Raw genomic sequence first — 24,221 nt, forward strand, 5'->3', positions numbered from 1 at the left:
GCTTATTCGAAGTACATTCTAAGTAACAGAGCCGAAAGCAAATGAGCGCCGAACGGAATAGCATGCGTTCGAGCGCACATCCAAAAATTTGAAGCGTGTTTTCTCCACTTCTCATTTTTAAAATTTTGTCGAAAAATTATAGACCAAATGAAATGAATAAAGGCTTATTCTCTTCAGCATTAAATTCTCTTCTAGTTGAACTAAAAGAATTGATGAAAACTTATTTTTCATTTTTTTAGAGCATGTGAAATTCAAAATTTTGTCTCAAAATCGTATCTTCTTTTTTGAAAAACCTTGAAAATAAGTTCCGATTACTGATTTTCTTCAGGATTTCTTAGTTTAACTATGAAATACACTAATGGAAATTGATTTTTTTTTCTCAGATAAAAATTACGAACTGCATATTTTCCTGAAGTAAGGGAGTAGTGAGACGAGGCACTCAAGAAAAATTCAAGAATCTTGACCGTTTCCTTCTCCTCCAAAGAAAAAATCCGAAAAACAGCTAAGTTTTGGCCTTCTAATTGACACTCCTCCCTTACTTCACAATGCGTTAGGGCGGAGTCTAAATTAGGAGACTAAAAATTAACGTTTTTCTGTTTTTGGTTTTACGCGACTTTTCATACGAGAAGGACACAATCAAGTCTTTATTTTTTTTCGAAAAAAAAAAATTATAAAATGGCTGTCTAAAGTACTTCACTAGAGCGTCTTGTCGCAGCACTCCCTAATTAACATGAAATGTGTCTGATAATTCTTATATAAATAATAAATAAATAATCTTATAAAATTAAAATAATTTTCTATTTTCGTAAGTTTGTTTCTTATATAAAACCAATAAAAACTAGAAAAAATCTTGAAATTACATGCTTCAAAATTTTTGATGTTTGCTCAAGTGCATGCAAATTTACTCGACAGTCTTTGGCCTTCGTCTCTGTATTTTTGAAAATACAATAATTTTTATTAGACATAAGTTCATTGAAAACGATTCAAAAATCGTTTTTAATAAAAAAAACAACGAAACCAAGAGGCTTCATAAATGTTTAAGGGTTGATCCTGATTTCAAATTGCAAAAATGTGTTATTGTACTACTCAAAGTTAAAATCTATTGATGAATCTTGTATAGAGTCTTGATTTAAAAAAAAAAAATACATCAAATTTTTTTAAGAGTAAATAGATGCAGAAATTATGATATTTGGTTGTTGCTATGATGAAGAAAAATACATGACAGATCGAGTTGTTCCAAAAAAATTAAATATTATCAAAATTTTAGCTAGATATGAACTAAAATATTAAATAAAAATTACCATTTGTATAACTTATTAATTAATGTAAAAAAATCAATTTTTATTCAAAAATTTTGTCGTTAAATAGTAAAACAATAACGCCTTTTTACTTAACCGTTTAATAAATATTTCTTTGAATGGTTTTGAAAGAAAATCGATCAGTCAAGAAACTGATTCTTAAGGTATCTGCACTGGCAGTAATTTATGTCAAAAATTGTTTTATTTTAAGAAATTGACGGTATTTCCTCCAGAAGAAATGTACAAAAAAAATCCGTTAAGCGAGCAGCTTTCGACGAAAATTGCTCCTTATGAACTCTAAATATTTCTTTCCTTAAAAAAATGCATTTTTGAAGGAAAGTGCCTGGAATGCTGTAGATAAAAACGTAAAAATTCTATCAAAACTGCGATTTTTGACGAAAATTGTTCCCAATAATGTGTAGAGGCCTTTACATTTAAAAGAAGTTTTTAACGACAGAAGCAAATCTAAAAAAGTTTTGTTTTGGATATATATTACAATGGCGCTCTCGAATTCATAAACTTATAATTTTTATTTATATATTGCTTTGAATCTTGAAAAATAGTATATTTTTAAACATCAGTATATGACTAAAAATATCTAGTACGTTTTTCTTAATATGTCACAAAAATGTGGTGCCTGCCCCTCCCCGTTGTTACGCCCCTGTCAGTAACTTTTATAATACGATGAAAATCTTAAATTGGTGTACTTAGGTTCAAACGAGTCCCGGTCAAAATCCCAAACGCCAAAATCCCAAACGCCAAAATCCCGAAAGCCAAAATCCCGAACGCCAAAATCCCGAAAGCCAAAATCTCGAATTTTTTAAAGTGTAACAGCTAATCCCACGATTGTACCCGCGCTTGCTGGAGGCAAAGGGAAATCTTCTGTGTCTTAGGAAATTATTCTAAACATTTTCCTCCATATAATTTCATCCCTTTCAAGATTTTGAAAATTCGGGATTTTGGTTTTCCGGATTTTGTTCTTTTCGGGATTTTGGCGATCGGGATTTTGGCTGCCACCGGGTTCAAACATGTTAGGTTTACGTATACGAAACTACTGTAAAAACTTTGATTTATTATTGTTGAGCTCAGAGGCAAAATTTAACATATCCTATGGGCTAAAGCATAGGCTTTAGCCATAGGATATGTTAAATTTTGCTTCTGAGCACCACTATTGAGAAAGGTAGTCCGTGGTGCAATTGGTAAGAGCACTGAGAAAAGCTGCAAAATTTGCTATTTTCCTCACGATACAACACTGAGAAAAAAACGGAAGTGCGGTTAACTTTTTTTCCTCATAACTTTAACACTTTTTAGGTGTAAAAATATATCAACATTTTTTAATGTTAAATTTACACCTTTTTAAGGATTAAATTAGCATGGAAAAGGGTAACTTTAACCCCCAATACACCTAAAAAGGGTAATATTTACACCGATTTCGAATCAATAGTGCAGGGTAAAATTAACATTTCCAGAATGTTATTTTAACTTTTTCGAATTTCTCTCAGTGAGGGTTCGGCTCTTGGGCGGTATGACCACCCCTCTGGCATGTGGCTTGTAGAGTTGAAGCCAAAGCTCACTTTTACATACAAACAAATATGGGAATTTTTATGTAGGGGAAACTGGGGCACCACCAAACACGGGGTACCACCAAACACTGCGATTTTTTAATCGGATATTGGATATCAGAGGATAAGACCGATAATTTAGGCACTATAGGGATGCTTGTCCACTGAAGGAATGGTCAAGATAGTCCAAGTAGTTTAGAAATAAAAATTAGTATTTGGTGGTACCCCGTATTTGGTGGTGCCCCAGTTTCCCCTATTTGCAACCGTTACGCGAAATAACTTAAAAGTGGGGACTGTTCCCCTTTTGGAAATTACTGATTCCTGTGGAGGGATAAATCTGAAAATCGGCGCCTATTACCTGGAAATCGGCATATCGGCGCCGATTTAAAGATCCGTAAATTGGTTTGTTCTTTATGGTTTCGGCAGAGCCTCGAGTGGGTCAGTGGATAGAGTAGTAGCTCTATGACTGCGAGGTCTTGGGTTCAAAGCTGAGCAGCAGCAGAAAAAGATTTCTCATGCCATATCGGCTTTGAATTCGTCCAGTGAATGAATGAATAGTAATATCAATGATGCGGGTCTCGGTCAAAATCCCGAACGCCAAAATCCCGAAAGCCAAAATCCCGAATGAGCCAAAATCCCGAACGCCAAAATCTCGAATTCTTAAAAGTGTCACAGCTACTCCCACGATTGTACGCGCGCTTGTTGGAGGCAAAGGGAAATCTTCTGAGTCTTAGGAAATTATTCTAAACATTTTCCTCCATATAATTTCATCCCTTTCAAGATTTTGAAAATTCGAGATTTTAGTTTTCCAGATTTTGGCTTTCGGGATTTTAGCCTTTTCGGGATTTTGGCTTTCGGGATTTTGGCTGCCACCGCAATGGTGCATATTGACAAAAAAGTGAACCGCCTAAACAATAGAGGCTGGTACAAAAACGAGTTTCGACACGAAAGCGGTACTTCAGTCGATACAAATATTCGCTGTCACTAATCCCAAACACACACCGAGAATGGATGCTGTGATATAGTAGCGGCACTGATAGCCTACAGAGCTGTGATGTAGAGCGGCTACCCGTATCGGGGGATAAGATAGAATAGGAGTGGGGAAGCATAAGGGGCCCAATTGGTGGTCTGGATACATCGGAATATCCGAAATGGAGAACGGACCCCTGGCAAAATCTTATCTTATGGTTTCGGCGCCGATTGAAAGCCGGAAATCGGCAGGCTGGCTTGTTCTTTACAAAATATCAGAAATCGGGAAATCGGGACCGATTTAGATAGACAGTTAATTTTTATTCATCACAATGCTTTTAGTAGTACAGTTAATAAAGATATAGGATTGTGTAGGGTTCTCTGTGGCCACCGCCGTCTTAGTGTTGATTTGAAGCCAGGAATTGGAAAATCAGCGTTGATTTGAAGCCATAAATCGGAAAATCGGCGCATGCATATTAGAAGCCAGAAATCGACAAATGGGCGCAAATTTGAAGCCAAGGATCGACAAATTGGCTTGTTCTTTGCAAAAAATGAGCATTCGACTTTTATTTTTTATAATAGACATTTTCTTTCAATTTGTAACATGGCTAGAGGCCAAACGGTAAGAGATATCGACTACTGGTGTTCGACGATCCCCCCCCCCGCCCTTAAGTCAACATTATCTAGGACAGTTTTTTATAATTTTTCTCTCCACGTCCCTTTTTTGGGAAAATTAAAAAAAAAATATCTTACCACAAAAAAATCTTTCAGTGCAGAAAGTCTGAAATATTTAGGAATTTTCAGATAATTTCTAGACCACCTCTTTTTCTGATACAATCCAAACCAACTCAAAGAAGTCAATTGCAAGAATATGTCAGAACATCCGAATGTTTACACGTACCTACACAAATCAATACACAGAAAATTCACCCACAGTGACATGATGATCGTCATCCTAATTAATCAATGGATAAGCAATTGCTGAGAGATGATGATCAGATAAACAATCACAAAAGAATGCATCAAAAAGACTCACCATGTGCTGTAGAATGGAGGCGTGTGGCGACAGAGAAGCCAGAATCTCCGTTGAGTGCAGTTGTTCAGTGGAACTCTGGTCACATGAGGATGTCTGGTGCAGAAAGTCCATGAGGAGTCCTTTGTTAATGGTACTTGAGTGATCATTACTGTTCCTCTGGGGTGGGAAGTCCTTGGTGTAGGACGAACAGAGGGAGTCCATTGATGTATTCTTGGTGAGTATTTGTCGGCAGTCGCAGGATTTGTTGTTGTTGAGATAATTCATGGACTTTTCATTGGGATGAGTATTGAGTTTGCCCTCCTCATTGGCATTGTCCTCAGAAGTGAAATTTCTGCAAGTGTCAATAATTTAAAAAAAAAAACAAAATAAAACATTATTTTTTTTACAAAATTTCTTAATATTACTAGAGTAAGTGTGCCAAATTCCGGCCAGCTTGCAATTTCGGCCACCTTTTTTGTTCCTCGAATTTCCATGAACTTTTAGATTTTACGTACTCTAGAGATTATACAATGCAAAAGAATAACAAAAAATGTAGCTTCGACAAACGAGATGACGTGAAAAAGATATTGGAAGAATTCCCGAAGGGCAAGGAACTATGAGAATGAAGGTGGCCGAAATATGGCACCAAAGCTATGTCTATATTTTTATTCATTTTAAAATGTATTAAGAATGACTTTAGAGTAAATTAAGACGGTAAAATCTTTACAAGGTTCCAAGCAACACTCTTTCAGAAGAAAGAATAAAAAAATCAATTTGAATTTAAAATATTATGGCGCTGGCACAAATTTTCAATTGAGTGAAATTCAATCGATTGAAATTTAACCTCTTACTCTTTCAAACTTAAAATCAGATATTGTTGTCTCTTTTTGTCAAACGAAAATTGAAAATGAAATTGAAATTTCAATTTTCATTTGGCAGAAAGAGACAGCCACATCCAAATTTAAGTTTGAAAGAAAAAGAGGTAGAATTTCAATCGATTGAATTTCACTCAACTGAAAAGGTGTGCCAGCGTCATTACATTTCAAACTTCAGACTTTGACGCTTGCATGCAACTATGCCGAAATTTGGCTCACTTACCCTATATCTTTCATTAAATCACATAAATAGAAATTAATCTTACAATTAGGGTAAATTAAGTGAAGAAAGAAAATAAAGAAAAATTAAAAACGAAAATTCAATATATTGAAAGTTTAAAAACAAAAAAGAAAAGCTTTTAGGACCCCGTTTAAAGATGGCAATCGCAGAAGAATATTTCTACTCGAATCAAAATTAAACAAGTTAGGGTAAATGTGCCAAATTTCGGCATAGTTGCATGCAAGCGTCGAAATCTGAAGTTTGAAATGTAATATTTTAAATACAAATTGATTTTTTTAATTCTTTCTTCCTAAAGAGTGTTGCTTGGAACCTTGTAAAAAGTTTACCGTCTTAATTTACTCTAAAATCATTCTTAATACATTTTAAAATGAATAAAAATATAGACATAGCTTTTGTACCCTATATCGGTCACCTTCATTCTCATAGTTCCTTGCCCTTCGGGAATTCTACCAATATCTTTTTCACGTCATCTCGTTTGTCGAAGCTACATTTTTTGTCATTCTTTTGCATTGTATAATCTCTAGAGTACGTAAAATCTAAAAGTTCATGGAAATTCGAGGAACAAAAAAGGTGGGCGAAATTGCATGCTGGCCGGAATTTGGCACACTTATCCTACTACACCCATTACAAAATACGAATTCTTGTAAAGTGCTAAAGATTTCTTTTCTATTTTTTTCAAATTTGTGATTTTAAAGTACTAAAACGATAAATATTAAGAAAAAAAGATGACAAAGTGTCCCAGCTTTGCCGAATTCGCGATATAGAGCTCTCCGTGAATTAGTTTTTCGCATGATCTTTTGGTGCTTACTGATCTACTAGAAATCAAATTCTTTCATAAATCTATAATAATCTATTCATAAGCATTGCAAAATCAAAAATTATTAACGAAATGATAATTTTAGAATGTTCTGGCATGAGTTACAAGGATACAGACAAACAAAAAATGTAAACATAAGAAAGATAAGTCATTCTCGGATATTTAACCGATTTATTACTAATTTCAAGACCAGTTAAATTTTGACCTTCAAGATCAAATCTAGATGGCGATTTTTTTTTAAGATCTCTTAGATAATTTTGGATAAAATATTCGCCTGGACCACCTCCAAAACATATATATAAAAATAAAAGAAATCGTTGGGGGCGTTTTCGAGAAAAACCAGAAGAAAAAACATGTATTTGGAGAAGTGGAGGGGGTTGGGGGGAAAATAAAAATCATAATAATGTTCCTTGGGTCGACTTTTGGGAGGGTCCTCCGAAGATCGGAAGTTCGTATCTCTTACCGTTTCACCTCTATTTGGGTAACAAATTTACGGACAGAAAATATTTAAGAAATATTGGTAATTTACGGACACTTTACCGACTAATTACCGATTGCGACCCATACATTCGGATTAGAAATTTCAAGACCTTTCCAAAAAAAACTAAATTGGTTGAAAAATAAACCCTAATAAATAGGCATATTTGGACAATATGTTCGCCTGGATCACCTCTAAAACATATCCAAAAATAAAAGAAATCGTAGAAAGCTATACAGTAGACTCTCGCTCAATCGGCTCTTTCTCAATCGGGCGGCAAATTTTGTTAACAATTTTCACGTTTAATTGTGAAGCTAATTTGTTCAAATTCACCGTAGTTCTTCCTATTTTATCGTGATTCTTTATAATTGAGCGCTTTTTGTGGAATTTACAAAGGCTTTGACGCTCAATTCTATCGCTAAACCGGATGACATTTTGCCCCATATTCCCGATTGAGAGAGAGTCTACTGTAACACTAAAAAAATGATAATTTTTTAATAATATTTATTTTAAATTATAAGGGCCTTGACAGACTTGAGGATTAGCCGAGAGGTGGCTTAGCGTAATTATATTAGAAATAATGGTTAAACTACTTTTTCATAATTTTCCACTAAGTCGTCTCTCGGCTTAAGTCGTTAGTGTGTCTAGGGCATAAAGGTTTGTGGAGAAATAAAAGAAATTGAGCGTTATCTCTATTTTCACATAATGCCCTTGTACAAGCTTTCATGATTGAGATTCAACTTAGAAAACTTACAACTGAAATATGAATAAAAATTAATGTACTAACCGTGATAACCCGTCCGACAGATCACTCTTATTCTCAAGTCTGTTAAAGGTATTACTCTTATGCCCTAGACATACTTACGACTTAAGCCGAAAGACGCTTTAACGTACAATTATAATCAAAATAGAGAACAGATTACATTTCCATAAGTTTTTGATTAATCCGTCTATCATATTAAGCCGAGAAACGGCTTAGTTTATGGAAAACTGACGGAAATTTAGTCAAATCATTATTTTGATTAAAATTACGTGAAGCCGTCTCTCGGCTTAAATCGTAAGTATGTCTAGGGCATTGGACAAAATCAATGGTCTTTCGATAATTAATTTCACGCATAATATGATAAGTACTATTTACTTGCTTAAAAAAAACTAATTGATATGTTAAGAGAATAGTCAAATAAACTTATTGGGGAAACAACAGTGTTAGAGAATAAACCTTGAAGATGTTGAAAAAGAAGTGTTCATTACTTAAGCAAATTGCACAAAATGTATTCAATGAAAAAATTGCTAAAAATCAATAATGACGTGAATTGTGAAGAATTTCTCACTTTTGACAAAAAAAAACGACAAAATGAAATTCGCATTGAGTATCAATTTTTTCAGAAATTTGAATGTTTTTCAAGCTTAAAGTTAGTTATTTTAATATACGCAAAAACTTATCAAGATATAGCAAATGTACGTCTTATCTCGATAAAGAATTGCATTGTCGATTGCATTTATTGGGTCCCTAATAAAACAAATGTACTTAGTTAATAAGCATTTTACTGCTCGAACCGCTCGAACTCAAAGATACAACATAGAACGGTGTATAATCCGTTTTTCACCTGAAATTCTTTACAACAGAGGTGTGCAAAAACCGTTGAAACCGAATTAACGTCAAAATAAGTTTGTTATAGTAGCGTTTTGACCATTTACGTACATGTTGCATTTGACGTTTATTCGGTTTCAACGGTTCTTGCAGGCCTCTGCTTTACAATATCAGGTTTTGTGGCCCGAGGTGAAATCCGACCTTGTCAAATCGGGCCGTAATTTCAGATCTACCCGTTTTGACACTCACAGACCACTGTATGAATATCATATGCACTAAAACCGATTTTCGGGGCTGTCCCGTCTTTGTGGAAACTTTTGAGTGATATATGAATCGGTTTAAATCAGTTGAAAACCGGTAAAAGGTAAATGATGCAAAAGTACTTTTGAGGAAAAGCATATAAGTTACGAGTTCCTGGGACGTTTTGCCATTTTAGTTTATTTCGAGGATGGTTCAAATGATTTCTTTTATTTTGGGATATGTTTTAGAGCTACGTAAACATTACGTTCATGTATGATCGGAAATTGAAAACCAAGTTCAACATGTGAGAATGTCATTTTTCAACTGATTTGGTTAGAAATTTCAATTTTTTGGGAAGTTTTTCAAATTTACAACGATTTCGATCAGTAAGGAATCGGTGAAGTACCCTTTCTCATTTAATAACAAAATCAAGGAAACAGGGTAAGCTGAAACATGTATTGATAGGTACATTATAAATCGATTTATCAGAAGTTCAGTATTAGAGGTTCTGATATTGAAAGATTTTATGAGGTTGGACTGGACGCCTTCTAGTGTTGGTCCTACAAAAATTCACTTATTCTACACTGAGAGAAATCTGAAAAAGTTAAAAAAAAACATTCCGGAAATGTTTATTTTACCCTGCAGTATTGATCCGAAATCGGTGTAAATATAACCCTTTTTAAGTGTATTCGGGGTTAAAGTTAACCCTTTTCATGTTAATTTTACCCTTAAAAAGGTGTTAAATTAACATTAAAAAATGTTGATATATTTTTACATCTAAAACGTGTTAAAGTTATGAGGAAAAAAAGTTAATCGCACCCTCTTTTTTTCTCAGTGTAGAAACTTGTTCGTATTTTTCGAAACCTTACATTATTTGCCATATAAAAATCATCAATTTTGATCAAACGCGTTTCTTTATGCCTTTATGGGTCAAAATATGAGATATATATAGACCGGCCAATTTTCGAATTCGGCGCCTTGTTCATTGGATCATGAAAGTCTTTTTAGCTAAGATTCTATACAATCTCTTTTCTTTTCTTTTTTCTTGATAGGTGTAATGTCTACACTGAGAGAAATCCGAAAATGTTGAAATAACATTCCGGAAATGTTAATTTTACCCTGCAGTATTGATCCGAAATCGGTGTAAATATTACCCTTTTTCGGTTTATTATGGGTTAAAGTTACCCTTTTTTCATGTTGATTTCACCCTCAAAAGGTGTAAAATTAACATTAAAAAATGTTAATATATTTTTACACCCGAAAAGTGTTAAAGTTGTGACGAAAAAACGTTAATTGTAGCTTCTTTTTTTTCTCAGTGTAGCAACATTAGTAATGTAATAAAATTTAAAGAAATTTTCCAATTTTATCCTTTGAGCTAATTCATTGCGGCAAAATCTTTTTGGTCAGTAAAAAATCAAATTCGGTCAGTAAAAAATAAATATGGTCAGTAAAAAACTTTAAAAAAAATAGGAAAAAAAATAAATTTGGTCAGTAAAAAATAAAATTTGATCGGTGAAAATTCAAATTTGATCAGTAAAAAATAAAATTTGGTCAGTAAAAAATTAAATTTGGTCAGCAAAAAATAAAATTTGGTCTGTAATAAATAAAATTTGGTCAGTATAAAATAAAAATTTGGTCAGTATAAAATCAAATTCGGTCGGAGAAAAGTCAAATTTGGTCGGTAAAGTCAAATTTGGTCAGTAATTTTTTTTTTAAATCAGTAATATGTTAAATTTGATCAGTGGAAAATTAAATATGATCAGTGAATAATAATTTAGTCAATAAAAAACTAAAAGGAAATCAATAAAAGTTAAAACTTTGCATATCCGGATAAAATGTATTGCACATTTCATATTGTGGAAACTTCGTATTTTAGTACATTTCGTATTTTATCATTTCCTATTTCATATTTCGTCTTTCCTAAATTTTATACAAAAATTAAACAGGTGCTACTGATAACTTTCCAAAGCACAGAAAATTTGATTATTTACTGACCAGGTTCTTTATTTTTTACTGACCATTTTTTATATTTTACCGATCAAATTTCATTTTTTATGGCGCTGGCATACCTTTTCAATTTAATGAAATGGAATCGATTGAAATTTTAACCTCTTACTCTTTCAAACTAAAATAAGATATGTTTGTTTCTTTCTGTCAAATGAAAATTGAAATTTCAATTTCATTTTCAATTTCAATTTTAAATTTCATTTGACAGAAAGAGACAGCTGTATCTGATCTCAGTTTGAAAGTGTAAGAGGTAAAATTTCAATCGATTGAATTTTACTAAATTCAAAAGGTGTACCAGCGCCATTATTGATCAATTTTGATTTTTCACTGACTAAATTTGATTTTTTACTGACCAAATTTGACTTCTCACCAACAAAATGTGACTTTTCTCCGACCGAATTTTATTTTTTACTGACCAAAACATACACTGATAAAATTTCATTTTTTACTGACCATATTTTATTTTTTACTGACCGTATTTTATTTTTTACTGACCGTATTTTATTTTTTACTGACCAAATTTGACTTTTTACTGAACAAATTTAATTTTTTACCGATTTTTTAAGTTTTTTACTGACCATATTTTATTTTTATTTTTAACTCACAATATTTGATTTTTCACTGACCAAATTTTATTTTTTACTGACCAAAAGTCGCAGCCATTCATTGCTAATCATAATCACGTGAAACCTCGCGAATCCGCGAAATTTTCTAGTCCGGGAAATTGCTCGTGAACCTAAGATATTTTCGGAAACCATCGGAAATCGGGAATCGACAGATTCTCGCGAATTTTCGCAACTTCTCGTGAATTTATCGCATTTTGAATATTGTCTGTAAAGGATTTCCGGTACTATAAATTATGTTAGGCCGGTTAGGCTTGTAGGGTATGATAGGATAATTTGGAATTATGCTTAATTTAGAACTCTTTGATTTTCCAACAATTTTAAATAGAAAAACGAAAAACAACGAAGAAGTAATCTCGAATGTAAAGTCTTGTACTTCTTTGTGGCTTTCTTTTTCTCTTTAACCATCTAAAACAGTGAGAAAATCTCAAAATTCCAAAATAGACACGATCCTAAATTACCCCATCTTACCTTAATTGACTCTTTTTCATTATAGAAACCCTAGCGATGGATTTATTACCCTTCCACTCTGTTTCAAAGAGCCGTGATATAGATGATAATATGCGATCTAAGCCCGATATTTCTCGTGAAGTAAAACGTTTTCCCGCCAAAAAATCAAGATTTTCAGTTTTTAAGCCATAGTAGAGCTGACCGACTGGGTCGACTAGAAATTTTTTCTTACGCTTTTTTAATTAAATTAAATTGTAAATCCGTATAGCACAAAAATGAGTGCAAGCAGTAGGGGAAAGTACTCTCCCTTCGAACGTGCATGCCTTCGAATCATGTGAATTTTCTTTTATTTTTCCTAGAGACTAATTCACAATTACCACATAATTATCAATAATTTGATAAGCTAAGTAATATTTAATAAAAATGTGTATATCTCTTAGGAAAAATAAAATTCATATTATTCGAAGGCATGAACGTTTGAAGGGAGAGTATTATCCCCTATTGAGTTTACGTCCCTCAATTTTAAATTTCACTCCAGAAAATTTAATTAAAAATTAATAATTCTATATAATAAAATAATATTACTTACACATTATTGAGACTGAGCGCCAGATGATCATGGTAAACTTTCACTGGTTTCTTCAGTTCTGCCTCCAACATCTGCCCATAAGGTCCTCGAATGGACCTCAAAGGTCTCTTGGAGAAAGACCTTCCATTGCCCACAATCGCTCCCTTTCCTGCCTTCCCAGAAGTCCCCAAATCCTCCGAGAAATTCTCATAGCCTCCCTCTGACCAAGCTTGATCATCAAAGGAGAAATCTGGGGTTCTCTGGCAGGGCAGAGTTTCACAACTGCTATTCTTCTCCACATTGGAGAGGCTATCAATAGTTGCTGTGGATTCGTGAATATCGAGTTTCTCTCGAATTGGCCACTGAATATAAATCCCTTTTCGTCGACGGGATTTATCGGTGGTTTTACGAGTGACTGACGACAGCAGAGCATCTGCTGAGGAAAAGGAGACACTTCGATCGAAATCTGCATGTCTCTTGCGCACTTCCTGGGCATCGGAAGGCAAAAAATCAGGCACTTTGGGCTTTTCTGGCACATTTATGGCTTTCTCTTCGGTGACTTCGGGCTGAGGGGATTTTTGCTGATCCCCCTGGGAGATACACTCAATCACACAGACGGGCAGTGTCTCATTGTACTCCCGGACTTGTGGGAGAGATTCTTCAGGTTCTGAGATATTCAAGTGAGTGGTTGTTTTGAAGATGGTGGTTTCTTCGGGCTGAATTGTAACTTCTGAGACATTCTGAGAACTCTCCTCGCTGCCACAGCTCGAGGGAGGAGGCTCAGATGGTGGTGAAGCAACATCCTCACTCACTTCAGACTATATTACGAACGAAACTTACAACCTATCTCCCCAAATACTGAGACAAAAAAAAAACTTACCTCGGATTTGAAGGAATCCTCAGAGATTTCACTACTCTTTCGTGTGCCCAGGGATTTACTTTTGATCTTCCTGGGCGGCGGAATTGGTGTTGTATTGATAAGTGGTGTGGACTCCTTCAACAACTCCGTAATCTGCTTAAGACGTTCCGATCGCTGCTGCTGCTGCTGTTTCCCACTACTGGCCTGAGCCCCAGCATCCGGTGAATCACAATTCTCACTGGGTTGTTCCATTATCTTCCTCGAAAAACCTGGCGGGAAACCGAAAGACATTTTCATTCATATTTTCTACCCACGCCAGAGAGTGTGTCGCATGTCCCGCCCCAAGCACCCCACAAGACCCCTCTCCATTGGACATTTTCTAAAATTATAAATTACCTTGCGCTATTGATAAAAATAAATCCTAAAGTACCACACTTTTCAAACACTCTTCTCTGCCACTCTGTGCTCTGCCCAAAAATTCTACAGAATTTACACATTTTTCCCCCATTTACACGCACTCACCATGCTTGATGGCACTGTAATTCCTTCCTCACACACTTTATCCGCACTTTTTCAACCTCTAAGCGCACTTTTTCACCCAATTTGCATAATTTTTCCGATATTTTTGATACAAATAATAAATTTTCATGCTATTTTGAACTCAAAATGTACCAAACCAACTTCAAGTTTTACCAAAAGCACTTACAAAACGCACGCTGTCAGTACACTGTAAAAAAATGAAGCACATAGCACAAAAGTACTAATTATGTACTAAAATTTCAAAAAACCGAAATTTAAAAAAAACAAATTATTTTTAAAAAATCAAACAAAAAACAAAATAGTTAAAATGACAAATCCATGATAACAATGTATTTTTTTTTGCTAGATACAAGTGTTCTCTAATAATAATTTTGTAATAAGTTTTATATATCTTGAATAATTCTACTGTTATATTATTTTAATATGATCACAATATGACTCGCGCAATGGATTTTGGAGCAAAGGACTCTTTCGCGTCCATTCTCCAGGGCAATGAAACAAAAAAAAAAACCAACATAAAATAATTACGATGACCCCTTTTGCTGCCTCAGCAGGTCGTCAATCTGCACCTTGTACATCTCCTTTACGTCCTGCAGATCCAGTCTCAATTCCTGGGCTTCTTCCTCCTTCTCCCCATACATCTCCAGGAGGGCGTCGTACTGTGTCTGCAACTCGGAAAATCTCTCTTCCATACTCTTCGTTGTCTCCAACTGGGATTCCATCTGCAAAATGGAAAGAAAATCCAAATTTTTACACATTTTAAACTGAAGTGCGTTTTGGGTGAAAACACATTAACATTGGACTATGTCTATGATAACATAACAATTTCTATGACAATATTTATTTACAGTTAGACTCTCACTAATTCGGTTCTTTTAAGATCGGATATCGGACTACAGTGCCCGCTCTCTAATCCTCATCGCCGTAATCCGGACAAGTTATCAACGGTTACATTTAAAATAATTTTGAGGTCATGTATGCAAGTGTGTTCAGCAATGAAAATGAATTACCTATCCTGTGAAGTTTTTGTGTAATAAATCAAGTTTAATAGCATAGAATTCTCTAATTAGGCTTCTTTTTAAAACTTTTATTTTAATTCTAGAAAAAATAGGTGTGATTAGAAGGAACCAAACCTAAAACTTGAATTATATTTTCGAGACGTTGAACAAATTCAAAAAATCCATCCGGATTACGAAGCGAACATCTGTCATATTGTCTCCCAATCAACCGGATAACGAAGTGGGCACTGTACTTTTTAATTCGGGCTGCAGTTAAATTTGAAAAATGTTTGTCAACACATAACTGCATTTGCTTTGTGTCTGCATTCGTTGCAAACGACGCGCAGCGATGCGTTGCTTACAACGAATGCTGACACAAAGCAAATGCAGTTAGCACAGTTGCTGAGGCAACCGACGAATATTTCAAATTTTCGAATGAACCAATAAGCTCAACTTTGCCATGATTTGTCTTAGTTATGATGTGATTTTGCATTATTGAATGGTTTTCATGTAATTTACAATAAAGATAAGTATGTAAAAAAAATTTTAAGTACTTTGAGTATATACAGATGAACAAAAAATCGTTGCATTTCACAAAGTTTGACGCCCGAATTTCCCTCTGATTCGGGTGACATTTCGATCCCAAATGCCCGAATTTGAGAGAGTCTACTGTATTATTACACAGCTCTCTCCGATATCCGGCTGACAGCTGCCAAACACAGACGGTTGATGAATTCAAACTGTTTTACTGTTCGAACTCCCCGGAGAGGGCAGTATATAAATCCCTTGATTTTTTTACTCCCCAAAATTTCCACCTTCCATCCCCCGGAGACCACTTTTCTCAACAAATCTTCACGTTTCAGACGATTTCTGAGAAATGTCGTCACGCTGTTTGTCCGTCTGTCCGTCCGACTGTCGCCAGCTCTAGAGGCCAAACGGTTAGAGATAGAGACTTGGGACATTCGGAGGACCCCCCCATAAGTCGACTCAAGGATCGTTAATATGCCCCTCATTTTTCCACCACCCCTCCCCTTTTCTTTGTGAGAGAGATCAAGATATTGCAGATATCAATTTATTTAAGGATGCGGTGCTTCTGCCTATTAAAGCCACAGGGCCACGTTCTCGATTGTTTCTCTGCTAGGGATGTTCTAATCTTTTATATCTACATTCTGTTATTTAATTTTGAAAGCAAATTATTTTCTGGTTGGAAAAAAATCTTTTATTGGCCCATCCTTCCAGAATTGCAGCTCTAAACTATGGAGTTTCTTTACTCGGATTAGTCGGTATCTTTTAACCTATTATTAAAGTCGGCTGCTTGACATTACTTCTATACTTATGCATTCATGACTCTCTTGGCTTTTTGCTGGCAATTGTTTCTGATCTCGGTGTTTCGGGTTAAATAATCTTGATGTTTTCGTTTTGTTAGTGTTCCTTTTTTCTCTATTTTCATTCCCTCACTCTTTGCCTCGCTCTTTTCTTTAGTTTATTTTGTTTTTCTTTGGTTTTTTGTTATTTTTCGTTCACTTATTGGTATTTATTACTATTATTAAACTAACTGTAATCGGTGGCAGCCAAAATCCCGAAAAGGCCAAAATCCTGAAAGGCAAAATCCCGAATTTTTAAAATCCTGAAAGGGATGAAATTATATGGAGGAAAATGTTTAGAATAATTTCCCAAGGCACAGAAGATTTCCCTTTGCCTCCAGCAAGCGCGAGTGCAATCGTGGGAGTAGCTATGATACTTTTAAGAATTCGGGATTTTGGCTTTCGGGATTTTGGCGTTCGGGATTTTGGCTTTCGGGATTTTGACGGGTACCCACTGTAATGTCTCATTGCCGCGCGGAAGCCTGCAAATCACAAAATCGAAAAATCCTTTGATCATTTAAATCATCTTTTAACCATGTGAGTTTCAATTTTTGAATTTTGATGTTAATTTTTTTTCAAATTGACTTACAAAAAAGCATATTTTTTTTCTGTAACGGCTATAACCTGTGAAGGAGGATTTCCACCGTTCGTCTCTTTAAGTTGGTTAATAACGTTAAGACGGCGATGGACGTAATAGAAAAGCAATTACATCTGTAAACTGTTGCGCTTTTTAGGCATTTGTCGATGAATAATATCCATTTATCTATCTAAAAAAAAACTGTATATTGTAAATATATTATGGGGAGTGAATAAATAAATAAATGTTTTTTTTTAATTGTCTCTGAGAATGAGCGAGAGGATGAGACCTATTTCTCATTCCACTCTCATTGAAATGTCGGAAACATTTTTACAAACCAAAAATTATTGTGTGCTGCTCATTATGACCAGCGCATAATAACTTTTATTTGTTTACATATACATGTTTTCAAAATTTTCTGTGAGAATTAGCGAGATGACTAGATTTCATTCACTCTAATGACCAGCGCACAATAACTTTTGTTTGTAAACATGTTTTCAAATTTTCCTATGAAAGAGAGCGAGATGACTAGATCTAGATCTCACTCACTCTCATTGAAATTTCAAAAACGTTTACAAAATAAAAGTTATCGTGCGTTGGACATAACTGATATGCCAAAAACATGTTTACAAAACTACAAGTTGTGCGTTCGGCATTATTCTGAATAGTGGTAAGCTTCGTATTCCTTTTAACACTTCACAGAACCCTAACTAAAAGTGTCACGGAAGGACCAAGTGGCATTTAGATATTTTTACTTATATTTTAAACATTCGGAGCTTTAGTCAGTTCTTTTCTGGTGTCTGAATCAAAAATTTCATCTCCTTGGGTACTGTATCTAAAGATTTTTAACCATTCGATGTTTTCATCTCTATCAGAATCATGGAGTAAAGGAAAGTGGTTTGCCTTTGAATGCGGCAGCCTTACAGTGTTTCAATTTTTCTCTTATTTTTCAAAGCAAAAATTCTACTTTATGAACAATAGTTAATACTTAACTATTTTCTATTAACTTCGCTTAACAAAATGGATTTTTAGCTTTGGGAAATAAAAGATAAATTGAAGCATTCAAAGGCATGTCAATTTCCCCCATAATTCTTCTCAATAATTTGTAAAAACACTTTCAATTTGTTCTTTTAAGGCTTTTATCGCTTTTATACACTAACAATCAAGAAAATTACATCTGCAGAACGTCAAACTCCCATATAAAATGCATATGGCAGCAACTGCCACTTGGTCCTTCCGAGTGCAGTTTTTTGTTTTTGCAATATATTTACATTAATATTTAATTTTTGTTAAACATTTTATAACGAAAAAATAGCTAGAATCCCAAAAGAGACGAAAGAGTTATTTTATTTTTCCACGCAATTATTTCCAATGCAAATTCATCACCTTGATTCAAATTCAACCCACTTGATGAATTATTCTGATTAGGACTTTCTATGATGATGAACTTCTATGTTAATGTGTTTTCACTGTTTTCTTTTCACCCCATTACATTTTTTTTTTTTTTTCAAAAAAATAAATGGGAAAGTAGAAATGACTTCGCAAAGTGCTCAATCAGCTTCGTATAGGAAAAGTGAACTTACATTTTCAATTTGAAGCGTCATATCGGAGATTTCATTGATCAGCTCACTCTTCTCAGCCTGAAGCCTTGTGAGTTCCCATTGAAGTTGATAAAGTTCTCCATCTCTCTGCTTCAAGGTTGACTGAAGATTCTCCAGTACGGAAGTATGCCCTCCCAGGGTATATACGCCTCCTCCGTAGAAAGATCCTCCAGATGGCCTTCCAGTATTTGACATACAATCCACATCTTCCTGGAACTGCCAGGCATTGCTACTGACCGATTCATCGATGGACACTCGCTCCAAGCTCAATGCTGGAGATGCCTGTCCACCGAAATCTTGGCGGGAAGCTGATGCATCCCCTTCTGGAGTTTCATCCTTGGTCATTAGTTGCTTCGTCTGCAATTCTTGCATTAATTTATTGACTCTACGCTTCTCCACTTGAAGATTCTCCCGTTCAGTTTGAAGCTGTCTCTCGAGGACACTGTTGGTCTCTCTTAGGGATTCTACATCCTTCTCCATGTTCTGGACCCTTCGCATGAGCTCACTGACTTTTAGGGCATTGGCAATTTCTTTTTCCTCGAGCGTTGTGCTAATACGACTTGATTCCACCAGGCTGACTGACAACTGCTCCTCCAGACTCTTAACAGTTGCCCTGAGTTTGGTGGTCTCTTCCGTTGATGTGGACTCGATGTTCTGGAGTGTCTCAAGTTTCTCCAGGAGCTTCTGTTCCTGCTTTTCCCACGTGGCTGTCCGGGTGTTTAGGGTCTTCTGGAGTGACTCTAGCTGCTTTACGAGTGGAATGGTGGCAGTCGATAGGGCTTGAGCTTGTTCCTCTGCACGACGATCAGATTCCTCAAGACGTCTCATAAGATCTGTATTTTCCTCACGCAGCTTCTGTTCCCGAACTGTATTTGCTGTATCTGCCAATCTCAATTTCTCACGCAAATCCTCCAGTTCCCTGATCATCTGAATATTCTGGGATTGTTGTAGTTGCTTCTCAGATGTCAACGTTTCCAGACTCTCAGTTTTCTTCTTGAGCTCCGCAAAGGCATTCCTCTTTTCCAGCAGCTCAGCTTTGGCAGCTTCCAAGGATGTCTGGACGGTTTTTAGTTTTTGCGTTGTATCATCCAGTTCACTTCTCAGTTGTCCATTCTCCTTCTCTAGCTTCCTTTTTTCCGAAGATAGCCGATGAACTGCCTCAATTTGAGACCGTTCTACTTCCTCTTTGGCTGAAAGGGATTTTTTCAGTCGTTCAAGTTCTTCTTGATGCTCCTCAATTTGTTCCTTCTGATTCTTCACCAATTCATCCATTTCCTTCTCTTTTGCTCTCAATTTTTTCGTAATATTGGAATGCTGGAGAATTTGCCTGGACAGTTTTTCCCCTTCGACTTTTAACTCCTCAGCAATGGCTTCTTTTTCCCCAATCATCTTTTCGGCATCTGCCTTGGGGATGCAACTCGTGAGATCTTGCTTGAGGCTCTTTACTTGATCCCTCAGGGTATCTCGCTCCCGGATTGATTGCTGGAATTTCTTCTCCAGAGCCGACAGACGCTGGGTGTATTCCTCAGTGACATTTGTAATATCGACACTGTCTGGCCGAAATTGGCGATTGGTGGACTGAGCCAGAATTTCAGCATTCTTCTCCTGAAGCTCAGCATTTTGACGTCCAAGTTCCACCAATTTGTATTCCCTCTTCTCTAGCAATTCACTCAATTCACTGACTCTTCGCTGAAGCTTCTCAATTTCCGAAGGATTCGGCAGCTCATCACTGCCTAGGCTCTGGGATGAAGCTGCTGATGCCTCCCTGCAGTGTCCCTTGATTTTAACACCTGCAAAATCCGTGTGATATTTCACCCCATTGTCCTTCATTGGACTTGCTCGGTAGACACTATTTGTGCTGCTGGAATCCCCATTGGGATTCGAGATGATCTCAATGTCTGACGAAGTCGTCGTCTCCACCTCATCCCCCGAAGTGTGTCCAGACGTCTGATCCGAAGCCAATTTAACCAGTTCACTTTTCCCATCGGAACTATTGGATGATTGCCTGGATGAGGATTTTCTGGGTGCTTCAGATTTCTGGGTCATTGAAGATAGTCCCATTGGTTGAACTTCCTCAAAGCTTTGGGTGGAATCGGAAAATTCCGTCTGCATCTCGTAATTCTCAATAGCTGCATCCTCCAGAGCACTGGCCACGTGACATCCAGATTTTTCATCTCCCATCGTCACTGTCTGCTCCGACTCATTGGAATCTTCCGTGTCACACGTACTACCTTCGGAAATCATCAATTTGCTGCTGGTCGAGGAGAGACTGAGATGAAAACTCTGACGACTCGGTGGAACTGTGATAATTGCAGAATCTGCCTTATCCGATGGCTCCAGAACCGTAACAGCTAAACTATCAGACACCGTATTGTAGGACATTGAATCCTCATCTAGACTTATTTCTTCCTCACTCACATCTCCAGCATTCTCAGCCGGAATCTTCACTTCACGACTCTCAGATCCCGGAGTTGTAACATTGGAAGCTACCACGAAAATTGATGAAGTCTCACTAGGAGTCTCCAGCCCCAGAATCTCCACAGAATCCGATTGTCCAACAGTATTTCCAGCTGATTGAATTGGCGATGTAATCCCAGATCCCGGAGAACTGATTAAATCCACCGAATCTGAACTACATCCAATCTCACTCTCAGAATTGTGCTCATCCCTCGGTGGGAATTTATTACTGCTCGTGGGAGGTGTTGTCACAGTTGCCTGCAGCACCTCCTGATGGGGTGCCTCGAAGAAACTCCCACTGAAGGAACCCCAGAAATTTGGGGTATCTTTGACATTATTGGCCACTGAAGGTGTTGTAGGGGCAGTTTTGCTAATACCCTCACCCTGTTTCTTCACCTTCTCACCCAATGCCAGCGGAGTAGAGGCCTTCTGCTCCAATTTGGCTCTTTCAGCAGCAACTTCCGCCCTGACATCATCATCCTTGATGTCAAGAGCTTTGTCTATCTGCTTCTGGGCCTCTTTCAGGGCCGTCTTGGCCAAATTGGCCAAGCCTGCCGTGTCAAACCAGCTCATTGTCTCCGCCACGGTTCTTCACACCCCGAGGGTCTCATTCGCGTGCTCCGAATACCAGGGAAATTGGGGCGCTCACGTTGAGACACCCGCAATGTCCAACTCAACACTATAAGCGACACCTCACCTCTTGGAAAATCCCCTTTCCCCGGGATATCTCCCTCGGAATTCACTGTATTTACAATATTTACACTATTTTCTGCCTATTTTATTATCAATTTCAAAATTTTCACGCCCAATTCAAGGGGAAAAAGGAAAATATTTCCACTAAATTTTTTTTGCGTAAAAAATGTTACACTACTGTAAGTAGACTAATGCTTATGAGAATTGTGATTCTTATCGAAGCTACATCAACTTTTACTCATTAACCCATTCATTACGATAGGATTACACTATTACACATCATACGTAAATATTAGGCGATTTTGCATGATTTATTTCTGCGCAATTCAAATTCCAATTGCTGCCGGGGAAGGAATTTTAGTTAAATTAGTGCTTCAAGAACGCAGAAAAAATAGCCCGACAGAAGCAGAAATAGGGGGAAAGTCGTCTGCCTTTAAATGCAGCAGCCTTTAAATGTTGCGATTTTTTCGTTGTTCTCAAAAGCATAAATTATATTCTAGTAACTATTAGGTAGCTATCCATCATCTTCACAAATCATCAAAAAATGGAGAGCCTAGCTCCTATTTCCTAGATGGTAAATCAAAAAAAAATGAAAATGAGCTCTAAACTGTAATTTTGATGTTCCACAAATCATGTGATTTTTCATAGTAAAAATCATTTTACAAATAAATCTTCCATTGTGACACATAGAAGGTTTATCAGGCTTAATATTTCTGTTAATACATTTTGGTTCAGATGACACAATTTTTGTTTTTATTGATTCAATATTCATTTAGTTTTATTGATTCAATATTCTCAGTGAAAAAAAAAAACATTTAAAGGCAGCTGCCTCGCATTTAAAGGCAGACTACGCCCAGCTGCCTTCATACAAATCGACATCACTTTTTTAATTTCCTCAGAAGGAAAAACTGAGGACTTGTAAGTGCTAAATGAGGTAAGCACATACGCTGAATGAACAAGAGAATTTTTTGGTGTAGTAGAAAATAAAATCTATTTTGTGGATTCTTCAGAAAAAAATCTTAAATTTGGAACTCCATTTTTCGTTTGAAGGCAGACGACCTTCCCCTACATTTTAACGGTTTATTTTAGCTTTGTGGAAAGGTTTGCAAGTACCATTTTGACATCGCGTCGTTTTATGATAATTTTTGCCTTCATTTTCTTTCCCAATTTAAATTATAGGCAACTAATCCTTTTCTTAGATAGGTAGATTGTATAAATCAACGGTATTTGTAATTACAGTAGACTCTCTCTCAATCGAGAATATGGGGCAAAATGTCATCCGGTTTAGCGATAGAACTGGGCGTCAAGGCCTTTGTAAATTCCACAAAAAGCGCTAGATTATAAAGAATCACGATAAAATAGGAAGAACTACAGCGAATTTGAGCGAGTTAGCTTCATAATTAAACGTGAAAATTGTCAACAAAATTTGTCACCCGATTGAGAAAGAGCCGATTGAGTAAGAGTCTACTGTAGTTAATGTAAAGAATTTAAATTAGCTCATGAAAAACATGCATATATGATATATCATGCGATCCAGAAATTAGTTTTATTTTGAGTTCCTGGAACATCCATTTTGAGGTTATGAATGTAGACATCAAATTCCGAAAGAAGTGCATACAAAGCTGAGAATTTTCTAATCATTTTATGATTTAATTTCCCAAGAAACTAAAAAAAATGTGAAAGTGAGACATCTGAAAAGACTACAATATGTCTAGTGGGGTCCCGGTCAAAATCCCGAAAGCCAAAATCTCGAATTCTTAAACGTGTCATAGCTACTCCCACGATTTCATCCGCACTTGCTGGAGGCAAAGGGAAATCTTCAGTGTCTTGGAAAATTATTCTAAACATTTTCCTCCATATAATTTCATCTCTTTCAGGATTTTAAAAATTCGGGATTTTGGCTTTCGGGATTTTGGCGTTCGGGATTTTGGCGTTCGGGATTTTGGCTTTCGGGATTTTGGCTTTCGGGATTATGGCTGCCACCGGTCTAGTGATAGATATGTATCAAAAATTTAATCATAATTCATTATAATTTTGGTGAAATAAGCGAGGTTTCTTTCAGATTCAATGATGTGGAGGGTTTCTACTACTGGCTGTTGTCTGAAGGGGAATCTGCTGAGGATGAGATCTCTTCAGCTGATGCAGAAGCATTGCACAATGCTTCACATCTTGATATTGTCCTTCTTCCGGTTGATGATGGAATGGACAGTGACAAAGACACAGCAATGAGCGACGAAGAGGGACAAATTGGTTCATTGGGCCGTGGATTACTGAAACAAAGAGGAGAATACTTTGCAACCGGTCATCAGAGCAGAATTCAGCTTCAGCCAAATAAACCAGATGATCCATTTGAAGATTTTCACCTGCACCAGTGTAGTGATCCGAGGGTTTGGAGTAG

At 36.2% G+C, this 24,221-nt stretch overlaps 2 protein-coding genes across 3 annotated transcripts in view; both read right to left on the reverse strand.

The window, feature by feature from the left end:
• LOC129805412 (rho guanine nucleotide exchange factor 17) overlaps positions 1-14,299 on the reverse strand; it is a 44,284-nt gene extending 29,985 nt beyond the window's left edge. Inside the window, exons 1-4 of one of the 2 annotated variants that reach the window (XM_055853296.1) lie at positions 14,116-14,299; positions 13,615-13,862; positions 12,756-13,552; positions 4,866-5,196 (exon numbers count right to left, since the gene is read on the reverse strand). In XM_055853296.1, the coding sequence (XP_055709271.1) occupies positions 4,866-5,196; positions 12,756-13,552; positions 13,615-13,845 (1,359 nt within the window). In that variant the 5' untranslated portion in view covers positions 13,846-13,862; positions 14,116-14,299. Of the gene's footprint in view, positions 1-4,865; positions 5,197-12,755; positions 13,553-13,614; positions 13,863-13,989 lie in introns of both variants that reach the window. The other variant, XM_055853297.1, reaches the window with a different exon arrangement.
• Positions 14,300-14,435: 136 nt separating this feature from the next.
• Positions 14,436-22,124, reverse strand: LOC129805414 (TATA element modulatory factor). The gene is made up of 2 exons (XM_055853298.1): positions 18,656-22,124; positions 14,436-14,855 (listed from the first exon to the last, which is right to left on the reverse strand). The coding sequence occupies exons 1-2, from the start codon at positions 21,701-21,703 to the stop codon at positions 14,658-14,660; spliced, it is 3,246 nt and encodes a 1,081-aa protein (XP_055709273.1). The 5' UTR covers positions 21,704-22,124; the 3' UTR covers positions 14,436-14,657.
• Between the last annotated feature and the right edge of the window lie 2,097 nt (positions 22,125-24,221).

The sequence above is a fragment of the Phlebotomus papatasi genome, chromosome 3 (assembly GCF_024763615.1).
Source record: "Phlebotomus papatasi isolate M1 chromosome 3, Ppap_2.1, whole genome shotgun sequence".
In the NCBI taxonomy this organism is placed as follows: domain Eukaryota; kingdom Metazoa; phylum Arthropoda; class Insecta; order Diptera; family Psychodidae; genus Phlebotomus; species Phlebotomus papatasi.

Coding starts and splice junctions, on each gene's coding strand:
- LOC129805414 (XM_055853298.1), bottom strand. CDS start 21,703: ATGAGCTGGTTTGACACGGCAGGCTTGGCCAATTTGGCCAAGACGGCC. Junction 14,856..18,655: donor TGACGCTTCAAATTGAAAAT/GTAAGTTCACTT, acceptor TCCATTTTGCAG/ATGGAATCCCAGTTGGAGAC.